Source organism: Coenobita brevimanus, chromosome 93 (assembly GCF_032717465.1).
Source record: "Coenobita brevimanus isolate Jiangsu-jjx chromosome 93, ASM3271746v2, whole genome shotgun sequence".
Lineage (NCBI taxonomy): Eukaryota > Metazoa > Arthropoda > Malacostraca > Decapoda > Coenobitidae > Coenobita > Coenobita brevimanus.
In genome coordinates this window covers 36,436,410-36,456,565 of record NC_137046.1, presented here as the reverse complement: position 1 = coordinate 36,456,565, position 20,156 = coordinate 36,436,410, and the positions used below count along the sequence as shown (strand labels likewise).

Below are 20,156 nucleotides of genomic sequence, written 5' to 3'. Positions count from 1 at the left end.
ATAGATTTACACTTCACAAATTTGCACTTTACAAATTTGCACTCATGAATGTACACTTCATGAATTTTCACTTCATAAATTCGCACTTATAAATTTACTCTTCATAGATCATGTACTTCACATATTTGCACCTCATAAATTTGCACTTCATTAATTTACATTTCATAAACCTGCATTTAATAAATCTGCTCTTCATGAATTACTTTTCATGAATTTACAGGGAAAGCTAAGCACCACGCAATTCTCACTTCGTAACTTACAAATTTTGGTTCAAGGTAAGGATTGACACGTAGTATGGCAATATTTATCTGTATTATATGTGACTGTTACCCTCCTTAGCACCAAAATATAATGTGAATGCTTATTGATTGATTGATTGATTTGTTTGCAATTGGTTTTCCTTTCTTCAGCTTGTTAAATGTTAGGTTCAGTGAAGTAAGTTTCAACATGTAGCTTTGTCACCCCCCACCCTTTTTTTTTTTTTTATCTGCATCAACAACAACTCTCACTTTCATCACTGTAATTTGAATGCACATGTTTTTGTCACATTTTTTGCTGTTTGTCTTCCTTATTCCTCATGTTAATTATCAAGGACTGAGCCGAGATCTGCAGACAAACGTATGATCAACCCTCTCTTTTTTCCAGTAAAGATAAGGATAATGTACAATCTTCCAAAGTTTCTTGTTCTGCAAAATCAAAATCTTGGTAGCGAGAGGAAAATTATCACGATTTTTTAATTTTTTTCATTTTCCTTTTTTTTTTTCGTTTTAAGAAGGATCAGGGAGATACAAGGCAAAAACTTACCATTCCTCCAGTTCTTCCTGTAAACGAATATGTGAGTTGTGTGTGTGACATCGGGCCACACTGTCGTCAATTTAGGAGGCACTGTAGCACCTCTTCCGTGGCGATTTATTTTGACATTACAGCATAGTTCAGTGCTTCCATTATTCATCCTACAAAATACAGCATAAATAACATACCAAATATATTAAAGGTCCTGGAAAGTAAGCTAGTAAGGAAGAGGTGTTAGGGAGCCGCTATTTCTGACGAGATGATGGACCCTTGTGAAAGCGGGATTTGTGTAATGATTTATGACACGAGGGACACACTACTACTACTGCTACTACTACTGCTACTACTACTGCTACTACTACTACTACTACTACTGCTACTACTACTACTACTACTACTGCTACTACTACTACTACTACTACTACTACGCAGGTCCACGAGCAACAGCGCCGGCCAAACGTGTCCCTGTGACCGGGAGGATGCGCAGCCGTTCAAGGATAAGCTCTTCATCAGTGACACACGTAACGCGGGGATGAAGGGCACGGTGTACTGCTGCCCTGAGCCTACCGTAGGAGTTAAGATAGCATGGTAAAGCCTTGTGTTGATTTCGGTACTTCAGTCTTGTTGTTTTACTCTCTCTCTCTCTCTCTCTCTCTCTCTCTCTCTCTCTCTCTCTCTCTCTCTCTCTCTCTCTCTCTCTCTCTCTCTCTCTCTCTCTCTCTCTCACACACACACACACACACACACACACACACACACACACACACACACACACACACACACACACACACACACACACACACACACACACACACACACACACACACACACACACACACACACACACACACACACACACACACACACACACACACACACACAACCTTTGCACCACATTCATGCCGGGAAAAACCAATAGTGCATCTTTTTCTAAGCCACTGTTCTTCTATAAAACATCCGTCGAATAAACAGTTTTCTTTCCCTAATAATATTCCCTTTCGTTTACAATGGAACTTGCGTATCACAGGAAGGCAACCATACCTACACTTTGTAAAGAGGTTGTGTTATGTTAAATTAATATCTTTATGCCGACGGAAATGAATGTCAGAATCAAATGCATCATATTAAACGCCTTAGGCCAACGACATGTATATAAATATTTACCATGTTTTGGCTATTTATTATGCTTCTCCGATAACTTCATTAGATGAAATGTAGGTTGCTGGGGACATAGATTTTTACATGTTCAGGACTCATAATGGCACTTCTGTCAGTGTGCACAGCTTTATGCAAGTGTGTGTGTGTGTGTGTGTGTGTGTGTGTGTGTGTGATCAGAGTGATCAGAGTGATGCCATGTAAGGGGCGTTTTGGCCACTTGTATTTCAGAGATGCACTTCCCCACAAAGGGGCATGCACAGCAAGTGAATGCGCGTATATATAGCTACTGTGGGTTACATCTCTTCCGTTATTTTTTTTTTTTTTCTCCAAAAAGCCAATGGAAACAGAACAAAAGAAGATGTAGATAAAAATGAAATATCATTGCTACAGGTCATTTAAGGGCAAGACGTACCCGTGGGAGGAGAGTCACAGCAGCCTTCGCCCACACCCATACTGTGGGGAGTACACCATGGAGAGCAGGGGTGTCCGATTCAGCGACCAGGGCAACTACACATGTACCATCACCTACCCTGACGGCACCACCATCACGAGGACCACCCAGTTCCAGGTGTACGGTGAGCACGACGTTATTATTTGTACGTTTAACAGGAACCTTAATTAAAAACCATCTTTCCTTCTTTACGATGATGTACTTTATATATATATATATATATATATATATATATATATATATATATATATATATATATATATATGTATATATGTATATATGTAGCAGCCGTGGCTCAGTGGGTTAGAGCGCTCCGCTCTGACCGAAGGGTCGGAGGATCGAATCCACCCAAGGGTCATTGGTAGACATCAGGAAGGGCATCCGGTCATAAAATGCTACACGCTTCAGTCCAAAAGTCCTCTGCTCAGGGGCAACGCCTTATATATATGTAGATAGATTATATAGATAGATGGATATAAAACAGCCATTTATACACACACACACACACACACACACACACACACACACACACACACACACACACACACACACACACACACACACACAAAGTACCTGAATGTAATACCTGGGTAAGACATTATGCCTAGGGGGCCATTAGTTTCCTATGAGTTAAAGTATACATACATAAAGCCAGATTGTCAGTGATTATTTGTAAATGATCTGCTATACGTGCACTGAGGCAGGATTGCTCCAAAGAAAGTTTTCTACTTAAAGAATGTTTGTTAGAATTGTTTTGGATTTCTAAGAAAAAATAATAATGTTCTATCTATCTCTCTATTGCCAGACGCCATAATCCCGTAAGGGGTGGCCACTTGACCTTGAGTTACCTATTTTACAGGGAGGGGCACTAACCCTCCACCAACCCACTTGTTGACATGTAGGGAGCACGTATGGGTTGGTTATATGGTAACCACCCAGCGTTGTAAATGGTTTCTTGGCTTACAGGAAACCATTTGGCTTGTCACTCAATGTAAAGCCACCTGTGAAGGAAAGAAAAGTAATGAGAAGTGACAGGAAAGATGGGAGAAATAGGAAGAGAGGAGGACAGACAGAAAAAGAATGATAAAAGCTAAGGAAGAGGTAGGTAGCACTACATCAAGTGAGTGGATGATGATCGCCACCACCTACCAGATATAATAATGTTGCTGTATTTAAATATTGTTATTCATGTGCTTCCAATCAGTGTTCGATTATAAGATTATAATATTTATTCATTAACTTGGACAACCACTACAACCTAGCCACCAAAGCTTACTGTACCTCTTCCGACTCTCCACTTCAACAGAGGACACAAAATACCGCGACAGGCCTGCAGCCAACATGTCTTCCGGCGACTTGACGAAACCTCTGGGCTCTGAAAATGTTACCTTTACCTGCGAGGCGTACCTGGGCGACTCCACCGGCAGTATGATGAGTCCCGTCTCCTGGGTCATGTACTTTAGCAATGGCTCCATGCAGTTCGCCAACCTGATACCTAATGTCACAGTTCTTCCTACTGATGGAGAGTGAGTTTATGTAATCTGACTGTTTAAAGTTACGAAGCAGCTGTAGGTGTAAGCCGTATTCACAAACAGACTTCTGGGTAAGGAGAATTTTTCTTCTTTCCTGCTCTTTTTGTGCTTCCAACAGAAACAAAAATAACAAGAAGGAGCACTCATTAAGTGCAGTTTCCGAGGCCAACAACTAATCTATGAGCCGAATATGTAACTTTGCACTGTGATCTTGAGCTTCAGCTAATTGCTCTCAGAATCTGCGTATGTCATTCTTGCCTAACCCTTAACACTTTCACGAAGTTTGGTTCAAATAAAATCAGAACCGTTTGAATTGACCTTGATTTTGACTTTTGACGTTTCCTTATGACCTTGAGCTTGGATTAATTGTTTTCAGACTCAAACTTTTGTACTCTTGCTTTATCCTAAACTGACTTGAGACGAGGTCATAGAGTGTGATGTCTGGGATAAAGGTCTGAAGAGGCTGCTAGAGCTTCCACAGAGTTTGGTCCAAGTTGGGTAAAAATTCTCTCTCTTTAACCGTGCTCTGTGACCTTGAACTTATACTTATCTTTCTCAGAAATAATAGGTCAACCCCTTGGATGATCGTTAACCCATCCATCAGTCTGATACCAGTCAAATCAAAACTATTTTAGTTATTATGTTCACACACAGACACACGGATCAAATTTCGTACTTACCCTGTAACCTTGATCTTTAACCCATTGTTCTTAAGAGGAATAGGCTTACACATTGGTCGTCATTCAGTTCTTGCGTTGATTGGTTAAATTCGGAGGGAAACTGTTATTTTCTTACACACACACACACACACACACACACACACACACACACACACACACACACACACACACACACACACACACACACACACACACACACACACCAGTCAAAGCATATAACCAAGTCTCTCCTCTTGAGCGCGGGTGTAATGATCCTTTTTTTTCCCCTTTTGCAATTAAGATTTGTTTTTGCAGCAAGAAGAAAAAGCGCAGGAAGATTCTTTAACCCTGTCCTTCCTGCAAAAACAGCTCTGAGTTACGAGACAGCGTTTATCATTTTTCTTCGTGAATCCTTGTCACGGTCCTTAGCAGTATACACGCGTGTGTGTGCGTGTGTGTGTGTGTGTGTGTGTGTGTGTGTGTGTGTGTGTGTGTTAAAAATAACTAGGTTTTTGCCCGATTTTGATAAAATTTAACGGAACGGTAAAGGGCCAGCCGTTGAGTAAAGCTCTAGTTCATTAGAAAAATACAGTAGGTTGATGTCAAGGCCACAGGGTTAGGTTGAATGTTAACCTAGCGAAATAACCGTAAATAGTTTTTCTCAAATTTTAACCAAATGTAGGAAAATGGTTGAGAGTAAAGCATTAATGAATTAACACAATTTTAAGAACAGTCGTAAAAGGTCAAAGTCACAGGGCAAGATCGAAGTTTAGCCCGTGTGTATGACTGTTAACAGAGTAACTCAAAGATTTATTTATCCAACATGAACCAAGCATTTTGGAAAGAGGAAGGACTAAGAGTCAGTCAAGGAGTACAGCTTTCGCCTTTGAAAACAATAGGTCAGAGGACGAGGTCACAGGGCAAGGTCAGCATAAGCAGTTTTTATCCTATATTGACCAAACTGTGGTGGTGAAGGGATGAGGAAAAGGCTTGAAAAAAGAATTGGATATTGAGGGCAATCAGTTGAAGGACACAGGTAAATATCAAAGGCCAAGGTTAACGGACAAAGCCACATCAGTTCTGATCTGATATTAATCAGAATTGGTGGAAGGGTTTAGGGTTAGGCAAGAATGACGTAATCCGATCTTGAACTAATCTGTCGAAGGTCAAGATAAAAGAACAAAGTCAAATATTTGGCCCTTCGACCAGTTGTTGGCGTGGGTATTGTACTCTCCTCCTCCTCCTCCTTTGTTTATCTCACGGATTCCACCTAAAATTATCACTGAAGCTTTTACCAGGCAACAGATGTGCTGGAAGTTGGCGTTAAATACTTGTATAGTGCATCCACCATAACTCGGCAAACATTCATGTCATTTTCAAACTTCCCAGTATTTCTTGGAAATCAGTGACAGAATAAGATAATACTGCAACTCTACATCCTTTCACTAACAGTTTCGTGACTAGCATCATATTCCAGTGTTAATCTCGTTACAGCTCAGCATTCAGAGTAGAGTAGAAGTAAATGTAGGACAAGCTAAAGTAAACAAAGTATATAGTAATGATGGCAGCGGAAAATGCATCCTGCACATAATAAAGCAAAATAAAATAAGTCATACTTCTGCTTCATCTTAGCACAGGGCTTAGTTTTAAGTAGGAAATAACAAAAAGCTGAGACACATATCTACACGATGGCCCGTATATAACGTTCCTCGTCCACTCCGTCGGGTGATTTATCGTGTGTTGCAGGGACGGTGCAGTCGGTGTTATTAATGTGTACGCTACATCATTTATTCATTTCCTATTCCCCCTGCTGCACCCAAACCCACACCCACAATATCAGATATCACCAGAAGATTTGTTAGTGGAGCGCTCTTTATTGATCACTCTGTATAAGCCACATCTAATTCTCTACTACCCTGCTTTGCACCCCTTCAAGACGAGGCAAACTACGTAGCCGTCTGGTGATAGCGAAGGTGGCGGATGTGCACTATGGGACGTACCAGTGTCGAATAGGAAACCTCCACGGTGTGCAGCCCTTCAACATGTCCCTCATACAAGGAGGTGAGTGAACACGGAGCTCTCGTGCAGTCCAGGATTAGTGTCTACTGGCATTTGACGACAGATACATTTGTCGACAAATACATCGATATTCAAGACTAATTTAGGCCAGGAAAGTACCAAATAAATTCGAGTTGACGGACTAGAAGAGCAGAACAAAAATCTCAGCGTTGTATCAGTAAGCAGTGTCATAAGTGAAACTCTAATCGGGCGGCATCATAAACAGAGGACATGAGAAAAGCAATATCCAACTTGCCACCGAGGCAATATTACACACCCACTGTGTTCTACAATTTCTGCTCTATTTTATGGCGAAGAAGGGTTTGTTTAGTTAATCTTTTACGTACTGAGAAACTGCGTTGAATCATAAGGTGTAATAGTCATGAGCATGGCCGAACAAGTACAATTTTCTCAAGACCCGATTATGAGACGTTAGCCCTTACTTTTCTGAAGGCCTTCCGTGATTAATCTTTTTTTTTTTTTTTTTTTTTTTTTTTTAATAACGTCTTTTGGCAAAATTTGATTATTGTACAGACTGTTCACCTGTTCAATCTGATGACGTAATTTTTTGGCTTACCCTTGATGCTCCTAGCCAATATGTAGCCTATTCATTTCAGGGGAGATTTCTTTGTGTGTGTGTGTGTGTGTGTTTGTGTGTGTGTGTGTGTTTAGTTGGTTAATGAGGAATAAAATATATCTAACCCCTCCAGTTCACACATTCTACCATAAGATAAATAAAATAGGAAATAGAAAGAGTAAAATAAAACATGCGTCGCCAGATTCAACGGATTAAAAGCAATTGGTTTCAGGACTTGCATTCTAAAAGGCATGGGAGTCTTCATAGCACCTCTTCGTAAGCGATTTATTTACCATATTACATTTTAACAACGTTTTCTTCAAGACTTCAGTATACAGTAGTTTTTATTTCGACAATTATTTTACATCAATGACGTACATCAGTAACATAAAAGAGGACACCGAAATGTAAGGTGTAGATTGTCACTAGAAAAGGTGTTAGGGAATCTCCAAAGACCTTATTGATGCACAGTTCGCGTCAGTAACATACGCGAAGATAGTGAGGTTTATTATTCATACCAAATCGCTAATATGGAGGTGTTACGGTCCCTAAAATCACCTAAAATACGACCCTTTCCACCCCACAGTGCCGGCATCTGAGGCGAGGCGGGAGCGGTACAGGAGTCTGGTGGGGGTGGCGGCGGCGGCGGTGGCCATGGTGGGGGTGGCTGTGTTTGTGTGGTTCCGGTGTGGCCTCCAGATCTCACTCTGCCTTAGACACGCCATCTGTGCCAAAGTATCAGGTAATGCCACATGCACTAAAGTATCAGGTATCTCCACATGCGCTTAAGTATCAGGTAACGCCAAATGCACCAAAGTATCAGTTAACGCCACATGCACTAAAGTATCAGGTAACGCAACATGCACTAAATTATCAGGTAACGCCACATGCACAGAATTATCAGGTAACGGCACATGCATCAAAGTATCAGGTAACGCCACATGCACGTATCAGTTAACACCACGTGCACTAAATTATCAGGTAAATTCTCCTCCACTTCTCCGTCCACTGACATACTTCATCTTAGGGATCGTGGTGGATAGTTAAAGTTTGTCTGATAGACTTCAGGTGTCGAGCAGTGGGGCAGGTTTGTGTCGGTTTATATTCGACTGGATGGGCCTCAATATAGGCAACTTACTAAAGAACTTAGATAACTTAGAAATTACCGAACAGTTTGTGGATTTACAGACATTGATAAAAACGTGAAGTCTGCCTGTAAATGTACTGCCAACAGACACAATCAAATATTTCTAGCAAATATTGGTACACCCTCCCAAAAAAGTATCGTCCCCATTACAGAACGTATCATTCTGAAACATTGTAATACTGTATATGGGGCATCCTGTAATTACAAGTGTGAATATTATCTTTGGTAATTATTAGAACTCAAAATTGCAAAAAGAATCACATGTTGGGAGGTATATGTTTTAAGGCACCACATTTATAGACTCGTGTGTGTCCGCGGAAGTTGCTCATTTTCACAACTATCGTACCCTAAGAGGCCGATACCTTTTGGGGGGAGTGTACATTTAGTGCACTCTATATCCACAAACCTAAACACAGAAATGAAAAAAATTGTTGAAATACTGAAAGTAGTTACACTGACTTTTCGCCCTAAATTTTACAGTACTTAACAGAAAATGTACTGTAGGTATAGCATTTTTTTTTTCCAGCCAAACTGATTGATTGTCCAAACTGTACTAATGACCTTTCCAAGCCAGTTTCCATAGTTTAACAGTTAGTATTGAACATAAGTAAGAGCCTTTGGATTTATATAGGTCATATTTCGAAAAGTACACAGTGACTTATTATTTTAGATAGATAGATAGATAGCTAGGTGGAAATTCATAACTTGATAAAAGTAAAAAAAAAAAAAGGTTATCAGAGGACAATCAGGTTATTAATGAATTCAAATTACGATGAGTCATAGTTTCTTAACAAGAGTTTTCCTCAGCGATTTGTTTTCATTACTGCACCATAATAATCTCTTGTATACTGTTTATAACGTTAGGATATCGACATAGTTTGCATCAGTGACATACTGAACTGTACTGAACTGTTCTCTCGCAGATTTCTGCATAGTATACCTCAGTGATCTGAATTGTACTGACGATGCCATTCTTCACTTTTCCACCCACTTCTCGAAACATAAAGCACAATAGTCTCTCCAAAGCTTACCTGATAAGTTTGTGGCACTGTATGCTACTGATTCTTCTAGTACAGTCTTGAGTCAAAATATGAATATAATGCCTCAGCGCCTTTTGTCCTCTTTCTGTTCGTCATCGTCTTGTAACTGAGCTGCTTCCAGCAGAACACATAATAGCCCTTCATTATATCTATTCATGTTGTCTCATTTCTCGTGGTATTTCCTAACAAAAATTACTATCTTCTTACGAAATCATCTGATTGGAGGTGCATTAATGTCCATATTAACGTGCATGTATGAGACTTTGCAGTAACGTAGGTATATAAAATCAGTAGTCAGAGTATCACAAATGAAACCGTTAAGGAGTTTGTGTTGGCTGCTTACTGTAGGTTGGAGAAAATATGAAATGCAGAGATTGACAAAAGATTCGGAGTAAGGAAGTCAGTTCACGAAGGGACAAAAGAGATTATAATAAGAGAGAGTGGATGTTAAGAGGTCAGCAAACAATTATGCATATTAGTAAATTTAAGAGTAGGGGGGCGTGTGCAAAGCGAGAAAAAAAAATGGATGTATAATTTAAGTGAATGTGTGAATAACCTAGGTAGAAAATCTGAGGAAGCAAACGAACTGACGAAAGATAGAAACAGATGGATTTAATATGTACAGAAATGCACAAGACAGGGCCTGCACCCTCCCACCCCCCGTTTTTTTTAATACCTTGCCAGTCAAAGGTTTTATTATTAGAAAATAGATGTCAGGACCGTTTGTATTGGCGACACTGTTGATAATACTCCTACCCTTATATTTTCCTGTGCCTGCTTTGGATCTCTCCCACCCCATATCCTGTGTTAGTGGGAAAGAGGGTTTGGATTATAATATTAATATGATGATGAAATTACCTTCGACCGGTGCGTGCGTTTGTGTGTGTGTGTGTGTGCGTGCGTGCGTGCGTGCGTGCGTGCGTGCGTGCGTGCGTGTGTGTGTGTGTGTGTGTGTGTGTGTGTGTGTGTGTGTGTGTGTGTGTGTGTGTGTGTGTGTGTGTGTGTGCTCGCTCTCTCTCTCTCTCTCTCTCTATAGCGCGCGCGCGCGCGCGCGTGTGTGTGTGTGTGTGTGTGTGTGTGTGTGTGTGTGTGTGTGTGTGTGTGTGTGTGTGTGTGTGTGTGTGTGTGTGTGTGTTTTGTACTCAGATGCACTTTTACTTTGCTACAGAGAGTGGACAGGTGGACGTGCTGGTGGTTCACGGGTACTCGTCGACGCGGTGGGTGTGGGGTGTGCTGCTGCCCATGCTGGAGGACACCTGCCACTACACCTGCTTTCTGCCACAGCGGGACATGCTCGCTGGCGATCGTGAGTTCCACATCTGACACAAGCTTTTTCTATGACCCCTGTTCTCATCAGCTTCAGAGGCTTGAGTAGTGCCTCTGCCTTTGTGATTTGTTTTGCGTATGTCACCTTAATGTTTATTGTATGCTAATGATTCTAATTATGTCGTGTACTATGCAAGATAAATCGCTGAGGAAGAGGTTCTAAAACATATTCCTTGTAAACAGTAATACGGTTCTGTGCGTCTTCCCATCACAATTCCATGTATTGTTAAAAGGAAACAATTATGCCCACATTTGACATAGTTGTTTAGTTGTAGTAACTGCAACCCCAGGCCCATCTGTATGTGAACTCGGTTGACTAAAGGCTGAAGTTGCCCTCCTTGTTAGGTTCATAGTCCTTCCTTTGGGGGATAGGGAGGGGAGTGAGGGACGTATGTAAAATCGGGTAGTGTCGCTGCCCGGTCATATCGGTGCCACCATGTGAAGGCGTTCCTCTCTAACACTGGAATATTTATTTACTGGGGAGATAAAACGGCTTCGATCAGACTTTAACCCAAATGCCGGTGCAATCTTTCCACACTTGTTCTATGTATACATCACGCTACGGACCTTACTCTTGGGGGTATGAGGGATTACGTAGCATCTTTTCCTTAGCGCTTTATTTTGCGTATTACACATTAATATACAGGTGGCTTTACATTGAGTGACAAGCCAAATGGTTTCTTGTAAGCCAAGAAACCATTTACAACGCTGGGTGGTAACCATATAACCAAACCATACGTGATCCCTACGTGTCAGCAAGTGGGTTGGTGGAGGATTGGTGCCCCTCCCTGTAAAACCACTAACTCAGTGTCCAATGGCTACCCTTTACGGGATTATGTTGTCTGGCAATAGATAGATCCTCTTGTGCGCTATTTATACCGTTTTAAGATAGATACAGTTTTCATCAATAGCATAACAGAGGATACTGAGGTGTAATGTGAAAAAAAAAAAAAAAAAATCGCCAAAGAGGAGGTGCTACGAAATCTCTACAGACCCATTGCACTGGCCTCTCTTAATTATTCTACTTTTATGTTGTCCTTTTCCTGTGGCAACATGCTACCTACGATATTTATAAAGTGGGAAATGGAGTTAGGATGATGGTCCTGACAGTTAACGGATTAAAAAGGAAAGAGAGACACTGTTTTTACATAATTTTAGTGCACTGGAAGTCTGAGTTTAATGCAGAGTCTTTCACTGCTTTCCAAACAGTGGTGGCTGACTCCATTCTGAAGGTGCTACGTCGGTGCCGTCGCGTGCTGGTGGTGGTGACGCCCTGCCTCCTGGACAGTCCCTGGGCTGCCTGGTCTGCCTACAGCGGAATTCAGGCAGCCCTCACCTCGCCAGCCCGCATCCTCTCCCTCATCTTGAAGGTAAGAACCTAGAATCCTAAAGAATTAACAGAGTAGTCAACCACACCTTGACCTCTCCTCATGTACACTCAAAAGCAATAATTGCGGTATCTTATCCCTTCAGTATACAGAATCAGAGGAGCAGTGTATGTGAGTGAGTGAGAAGGGTGGAGGGTGATATGCATTTTTTTTTCTTATAAACCAAAGGAATGGGCCATGTGTGCGAATGGGAGGGGTGGAGGGTTAAGTGCAGTGAAGAGTCAAAGGAACAGGGCATGTGTCCAGGTGGAAAAGGAGGAGGGTGATGAGTAGGGGGTAAAGGTGGAGTAGTGTCAAGAATGCATTTTGATACCATGGCTATTCCACCTGTCCAGGGATAGGCTGGTGACACAGGTAGATGTAAGGTAATGGGAAGGTGAGCAGATCTGCGGAATACCAGGAAAGGAGGGCATTGAGAAGTAAATTATTTATTGTTACTAGTGACAAATAAATAAATAATAAGAAGAAAGTGGATGAAGAGTTTGGGAGGAATCTGAGTGTGAAATGGAGGGAGAGTAAGAAATTGTTTTGGAAGGAGGTAAAGAAAGTAAGGCAGTGTGAAAGGGGAAATAGTAGGGGAGTGAAAGATAGGAATAATAGATTGTTGGTGGAGAAGAGAGAGAAATTGAGGAGATGGAAGGAGCACTTTGAGGATTTGTTGAATGTAGAGAGTGAGAGCAGTGTGAGTATAAGTGGTTGGGGAATGGCTGGGAGAAGAAGAGATGAGAGGAGGGAGGAAGAGATCAGTAGGTCGGAAGTAGCGGAAGCGATGAAGAAGATTAAGCTGGGAAAGGCCCCAGGAATTGATGGAGTGTGTGGTGAAATGCTTAGGTATGGGGGTGAGATTGTTGTGGAGTGGATATGGAAGTTGTGTAGATTGGCTTGGGAAGAGGGAAGGGTTCCAGAGGACTGGAAATCAGGTATAATTGTTCCTCTGTACAAAGGAAAAGGGAAGAGAGAAGTATGTGGTAACCATAGGGGTATTTGCCTTCTTAGTGTGACTGGTAAAATATATGGTAGAATACTCATTGATAGGGTTAAGCATATGACAGAGGAGTTAGTTGGAGAAGAACAAGGGGGATTTAGGAAGGGAAAAGGGTGTGTAGATCAGATATTTGTTCTAAGATGTTTAGTGGAGAAGTATCTAGAGAAGGGAAGGAAAGTGTATGCTGCCTTCATGGACTTGGAGAAAGCTTATGACAGAATAGATAGGCAAGGTATGTGGAAGGTATTAAGAATATATGGAGTGGAGGGGAAATTGTTGAGTGCTGTGAAGAGTATGTACGAGGGAGCTAGGGCTACGGTGCGAGTGGATGGTGAGCTGAGTGAGTTCTTTGATCTCAATATGGGACTGAAACAGGGGTGTGTGATGTCTCCATGGCTGTTTAATATATATATGGATGGGGTTGTAAAGGAGGTGCAAGGTAGGGCAGTGGATGTGGGGGTGGCCCTAATGAATGAGGGTGAGATTTGGAAGCTTCCGGTGTTGCTGTTTGCTGATGATACAGTATTGTTGAGTGAAGATTAATGGGAGTTGCAAGGTTTGGTGAATGAATTTGGGACAGTGTGTAGGAGGAGGAAGCTGAAAGTTAATGTAAACAAAAGTAAAGTTATGGTGTTTGAGAGGAATGAAGTCACAGAGTGTGCAGTTAGGTTGGATGGTGAGGATATGGAGAATGTGAGTGCATTCAAGTACTTGGGTAGTGTGATGAGTAAGGATGGAACTTTGGGGGATGAAGTACGTGAAAGGGTACAGCAGGGAAGAAAGGTTGTTGGTACACTGAAAGCAGTGATGAGAAATAGGGAGGTGAGTATGGAAGTTAAGAAGTCACTGCATGATGGTATTGTGATCCCTACCCTGACGTATGGAAGCGAGGCGTGGACCTTGCAAGAGGGGAACAAGTCAAGAGTGAGAGCAGTGGAAATGAGTTACTTGAGAGGAGCATGTGGAGTGACGTGGAGGGACAGGTTGACGAATGAAGAAGTGAAGGAACGTTGTGGGGTAGATGTGGATGTGGTTGAAAAGATTAGGAGAAATACACTGAGGTGGTTTGGACATGTGGAGAGAATGGAGAATGAAAGACTGACTAAGAGGGTGTATGTAGGTAAGGTGGAGGGAGGGAGAGGGAGGGGTAGACCGAGGATGAGGTGGAGGGATGGAGTTGAGAGGTATATGAGGGAGGGGGGGGTGAGTTGGGGGGAGGGTAGTCAAATGGTGGGTGACAGTGACTTGGAGGCGTTTTGTCTGCGGCCACCCTTTGCGGGATTAGGGCGTCGGGCTATAGATAGATAGATAGATAGACTAGTGATACAGCATAAGACAGCAGACACAGTCGCCAAACTTGATTATTTAGTATTTTAGCTTGGATGGATTCATGGGAGAAGGAAATTGAGTGTGCATGAGGGAATGGGCAAGGTACTGAAATGTAGAAACGGCAGTTATGTAAGAATAAGCCGGAAAGAGAAAAGTTTGGAGGAAATTAAGTGCATTAGGTATTTCGGAGAGGGGAAAAGGGGACATAGCAGCAGATGCAGCTTAGGAACTTAAAGTAGGCTAGAGGATAGGAGAAATGACAAAGATATTAAGAGCATTGAGAGGTGTGTGTAAGGAAACATCAGTGTCTGTGCAGGTGAAGATGTATGTGTATGATGGAACACCGGTACTGACTGTGTTGTGTGAGCACCAGGCTTGAAACTTGAATACTAAAGACCGAAAGAGGTTTGAAGTGTTAGATATAAAGTGCTTACGATTTACGTATTGAATAAGATTATTTAACTGGATGATTACTAACACTGTAGAAAAAAGATGTGGAGGCAGACATAGCGTGGTGGAAATGTTAAAAGGGAGAATGGGTACTGGGAGGCTGGGAGATTGATTATCAGAAGATGAGAGAGTGAGGGCAGTGGGGATGCCAATGAGAAGGTGGAAGGGTAGTGTGATAGAAATTTTACTCATGGAGATCTTAGCATCCATGAGAGTAAGAGGTGTGTACGAAACCGAGTAAATCTGAATGATGGTTATGGAGGCATGACTAGTTGTCAGTGATCTACAGCAAGGAAGATGTGCAGTGACTGGGAAAAACTAGATCAGCGGAGCCTGCTTGTAAATGGTTTAAAGCTGCTATATTTAGCGTATAGGCCATTATTTACGACAGCTGAAAGACAAAAGTAAAGTGAATGAGGTTGCTTTCTCATGTTTGGTGGTACCCTGCTTGAGGAGGTAAGAACGAGCATGTATAAAGAATAAAAAGCATTAAATAACGCGTCTACCATGCCATGTCCCTTGCACAGGAGCCGGAGGTGAAGATAGGAACCCACGAGAAGAACTCCCTGCTGGAGGTGCTGCGGGTGGTGCGGCGGGTGCAGGTGCCACCAGAGTGTGGATGGCATATTGTGGCGGAACATCAACAGCAGGACTACTTCACCTGTGACTCACACGTTATCACAGTGAAGATAACGGAAGAAGATAAACAAAATGAGGATGATGCTGATGAAACTTTACGGTCGGGTCCCATGCTGAACATTCCAGAACTGACACAGCCCTCTGAGTCACACTCCCCCGGTAGTCAGCGTCTCAGCAACATGGTGAGCGGCAGTAATGCGGCCTCACGTGAGAGTCTGAGACAAGACAAGAAGGACACAGAAGACTGCAACGAACCCATTAATCAGGGATTCGAAGACCCTGGATCACCTTGCTCCGAGACCCCCTTCTTCTGCACAGACTCAGACACTTCCCAGAAAGACCGCCATTCGTCTGCACAGTTTTCGGTGAGTCTCTCTCTCTCTCTCTCTCTCTCTCTCTCTCTCTCTCTCTCTCTCTCGCACGCACGCACGCACGCACGCACGCACGCACACGCACACACACGCACACACACGCACACGCACACACACACACACACACACACACACACACACACACACACACACACACACACACACACACACACACATCGGTATATCTATCTGTATATATCGATCTGTCTATCTGGCTGTCTATTCATATTTGTGTGTGTGTGGGGGGGGGGGTCAGTCGAACTAGGTTTGATGGGTATACGGGAAAGAAGGTGTCGGCCGTGGGATGTGAAAGTAAATGTATCAGAAACCATGGTGACTAAAAGGAGGAAAGTCAGGTTATTTAGCTACTTGGAGTGCACAACGGATGGGAGAAGATTGATAGGCTGGCCCATGAGACAGGGAACAATTCTTTTTCATTCTGGTAACCATCACCTCCGACTCTGACCTTGATATTAGAATTCGACCCAGATGTTATCAATAGCAACCAATCTAGGAAGAATTAGATTACTAAGTCTAGCGTAGCTTTCCAAAATTTAAGAGCCAGAACAGCCGAACAGACACATAAACTAACAAAGGCAACCAAAACCATTGCTTGTACTTATAAGTGAGTGAGACACTGAGCTACGAGGAGTACTGTAGACTGAGAATTTAGTAATATCATTCCGTGTAGCATTCAGTCCTTTTCACCTAAGTGTTATCTGCCTTCATTCTGTTTTGTATTGATCTTTATGGAAGCACAGTACTTCCAACACTGTGGCATTTGTATGTGATGCCAGTAATGTTAAATCTACCTGTTGACATCAAGAAATCCTATAGACCAGTGTTTCCCAAACTTTACTGATCGTGACCCTAACAACAATTTTTCTTTATTTTCTTACTTGGTGACATAATTTGTTGGTACAGATAGTATTGATTGTCTGTAATGATATAAAAAAAAATTGTATATATTACAGTAAAATTATTGAGAATATGAATCGAATAATTTTCATATTATTCTCGCGAAATGATAAAACACACTTAAGTTTGTTTTTACGTTACTATTACAAAATTCTATAAGTAATAAAAATGTCAGAATCCCCTTTTCCACAAGCAAAATGAAAAATACCATCTCTCTTTTATGTTATTACAGAGTCATTATTTAATCCACAAGCAAAATGATAATTCCCTTCATTCACTTGCATCTTTACAGATTTACTACTTAATGCTGTTCCCAGGCTCTAGGCTAGTGTCGTTTGAAAGTCCAACGTTAACCCGCTATTATGACACTTTCTATTTTGTTATCACTACCACCAGGAAGTACCTCAGGTAACGAAGTGGGTAATGAAAGCCATATCTAATTCCCCTAGTGCAAAACGTGTGCCTAAGCTGACTAAAACCGTATATAGCTAGGAGCAGTAAAAATTAACAGAAATTATACGTCACAGGACTGAAGGAATGAAGAGCTGTGATGATCTAAAAAATGCATTCAGCTTCTAAATGTCATCTTCACCACTGTTATTTAAGAACATGATATATTCCGTGTAGGCTACCTTACATCAGCCGCATCAACTCGAGGACTCATATTCAAATTTCTTCTCGCAATTTGCCTACGGTTTTCCTCAGCATAAGAAGGAATTGTAGTAAAGGGGTTTATTAAGGCCATATCTCCAGGTCGAAAAGTTTCCCTAAGCTGAATAAAATCGTCTGGAGATAGCAAAGAATAAACTAAAGAATACGCCGCAGGACTGAAGGGGTTAATGTGTCGCTTAATATGTCTGTAACCATTCTGTCTTAACTTGGCCCAGAATCTTCGTCATTTTGTAGCTTATTTCACGTAGATCGATAGCAGAAAAAGACAATAACACAGCTCTGCGTCCTTCTCATAGCACTTCTTCGTGACTAGTCTCAAATTCTAGTGCTAATCTACATATTATGACTGAGCACTTGAGATGGATGGATGGTAATTATAGGCCAAGTTAAAGTGAAAAGAGTTAATTAAGGGTAGGTATCAAAAGTTCCATTATATTTAATTTATTACAATCGGGTGGATTCTGTGTGGTTTGGGAGATGCCTTAACACCTTCTTTTACAGCGATTTATTCAGGTCATTACACATCAGTATCATTTTGTATCCTTTTTTTTTTTCTTGCTAACGGTACCGACTTAAAATGATATAAATACCATACATGAGAAGTTTTGGAAGTAATATGGGGAATAAATCGCTAAGGAGGAAGTGCTACGAAGCCTTCTCCGCTACCTACATTACGGCTCACTGTTTTAGATTTTTTTGTAACAGATGAACAGAGGAAGGAAAAACAAATTAAATATAGAAAAAAAAAAAAAATCCTTACACCAGACAACGGGTGTCCTCCATTCTCTAAAAATCTGTAACAGTTGGACTTTGAGGTTCATAAACACACACCTGTCGCTCAGAATTAACCATTAAGATATTCCTATTCATAATTTTTCTCCTAACAACAGGTGTGTGAGCCGCTGGGCAGGTGCATGAAGATGGTGTGTGTGGGTGACCCGGAGCAGGTGTTCTGGCAGACGGTTCGCCTCCATTTGGGACCGCCCTCACTGCCCCTCAACCACCAGAGAAAAACACCATGGGATGTGATAGAATGTCATGGGTAGAACAGGTGGGGAGATGTATGAATGAGAGTAGCTTGAACTGGAGGGAGAGCAGCCTGATAGCGATGGAAGGGTAGCGTGGAGGTGATGTTTTTTGTGGCCTCCCTCTCCGAGATCAAGGCGGGGGGGTCAGGAGGTTTATGAGAAAAGCACCAACACTAAGGGATTTGATAGATTATCAAGGTAGGGGTGGAGAGGTGTATGGATGTGATTGGCGAGAGCTGGAGGGAGGGCAGTCTGATGGAGGAGGCAGGATAACACGGAAGAGATTTGTTTGTGGCCACCCTCCCCTGGATTAAGGCGTCTGATTATAGATAGACAGATAGATAGTATTCCCCTCCCACCCACCAGAGAAAAACACAACGGGAATTAGTAGTTTGAGAAAGGTAGAATTCCCCACACGGGTGACTCAGCAGGCCGTGGTTTGGAACCCACAGAATACTTCAAATCCATCTCGTCATGTAGCATAGTACTCTTTGCAGATGCAGTGAGATGTAGCCTGACATTCATCAGTAGTAATCGGTTTGCTCTCACCCAACAAAACTGGGTCATTCCCTCAACCTGAAAGCAAAGTCGTGACCGCAGGAAATTAGATAAGTCTTAGTAAAGAGGCAGGAGTGAGCCTCCTTAGTTACCAGTCAAGTCGACCTTCCTTTGAGACTACATTTGGCCATCAGCTGAGCTGAAAAGTGTTAGGGATCTCCTTCAGATAAAAATAAACTAAACTAACTAATTATAGCATCCGCCGGATGGACCTCAGAGAATAACTGTAGACAACAGCAAAACAGTGCTGTGTAGGAAGGGATTACGTGTGCATAGTGTTTCAGTAGATTCACCGAAAATAAGTGCAATAAACTAAAGGATTTTGAAACATATGCTTTCGTCTTGTAAATACGAATAAGAGGATACATGTTCAACGAATATTAAATGCAGTCTGCCTGATTTGGTCGAGTAACATACTCGGGTCTGATTAACAGTTCTGCCAGAACCATATATATATATATATATATATATATATATATATATATATATATATATATATATATATATATATATATATAAAACCTTCACTGATGACGATTTTTTCATATTCTTGTTATTTCCAGTTTTACCTTAGGAGACTTCTCGTTGTAACAGACATTACTGGAGTTCGTTCCACATCTCATCAGTACCAGTCGTCTCTCCATAGCAGGAGAAAACCTTCTTGATACAGCAGAAATAAAGGAAGTTCGTCATCAGCTTAAGGAGTTAAAGGCAGACTGCAGTGATACCTAACTGTAGAACAGGGCTGTTCAGCTGCTCAAGAAGTAGGGCCGAGTTATGAAACTCAGATTAACAAAAGGGCCATACATGGTTTTACCTGTATTTTTTCCCCCTCTCTGAACATTTGTACATAGAGAGAAACGAGAAATTCGCATATTATTTGTGTATACGTTTTCCGCTAAATACATAAATAGAAAGAAAACCGCAAAACTCTCTGTTTTATGCTTGTTTAGTTTTTATTTTCGTTCTTCTGAGTCGGTCAAAGAGCCAAACAAAAACGACTCAAGGACCCGAAATAGTCCGCGGGCCACCAGTTGAATAGCCCTGCTGCAGAACATCGGTGACTTGTATATAGTAC

At 41.7% G+C, this 20,156-nt stretch overlaps 1 protein-coding gene across 1 annotated transcript; it reads left to right on the top strand.

The window, feature by feature from the left end:
- The first annotated feature begins 1,324 nt into the window (after positions 1 to 1,324).
- Positions 1,325 to 18,538, top strand: LOC145412398 (interleukin-1 receptor accessory protein-like 1). Its single transcript, XM_080282286.1, is given in 10 exon segments — positions 1,325 to 1,380; positions 2,341 to 2,525; positions 3,708 to 3,927; positions 6,529 to 6,653; positions 7,814 to 7,969; positions 10,583 to 10,720; positions 11,950 to 12,110; positions 15,420 to 15,555; positions 15,592 to 15,896; positions 18,383 to 18,538. Coding segments are annotated over 10 exon segments (1,638 nt in total).
- Positions 18,539 to 20,156: the final 1,618 nt, after the last annotated feature.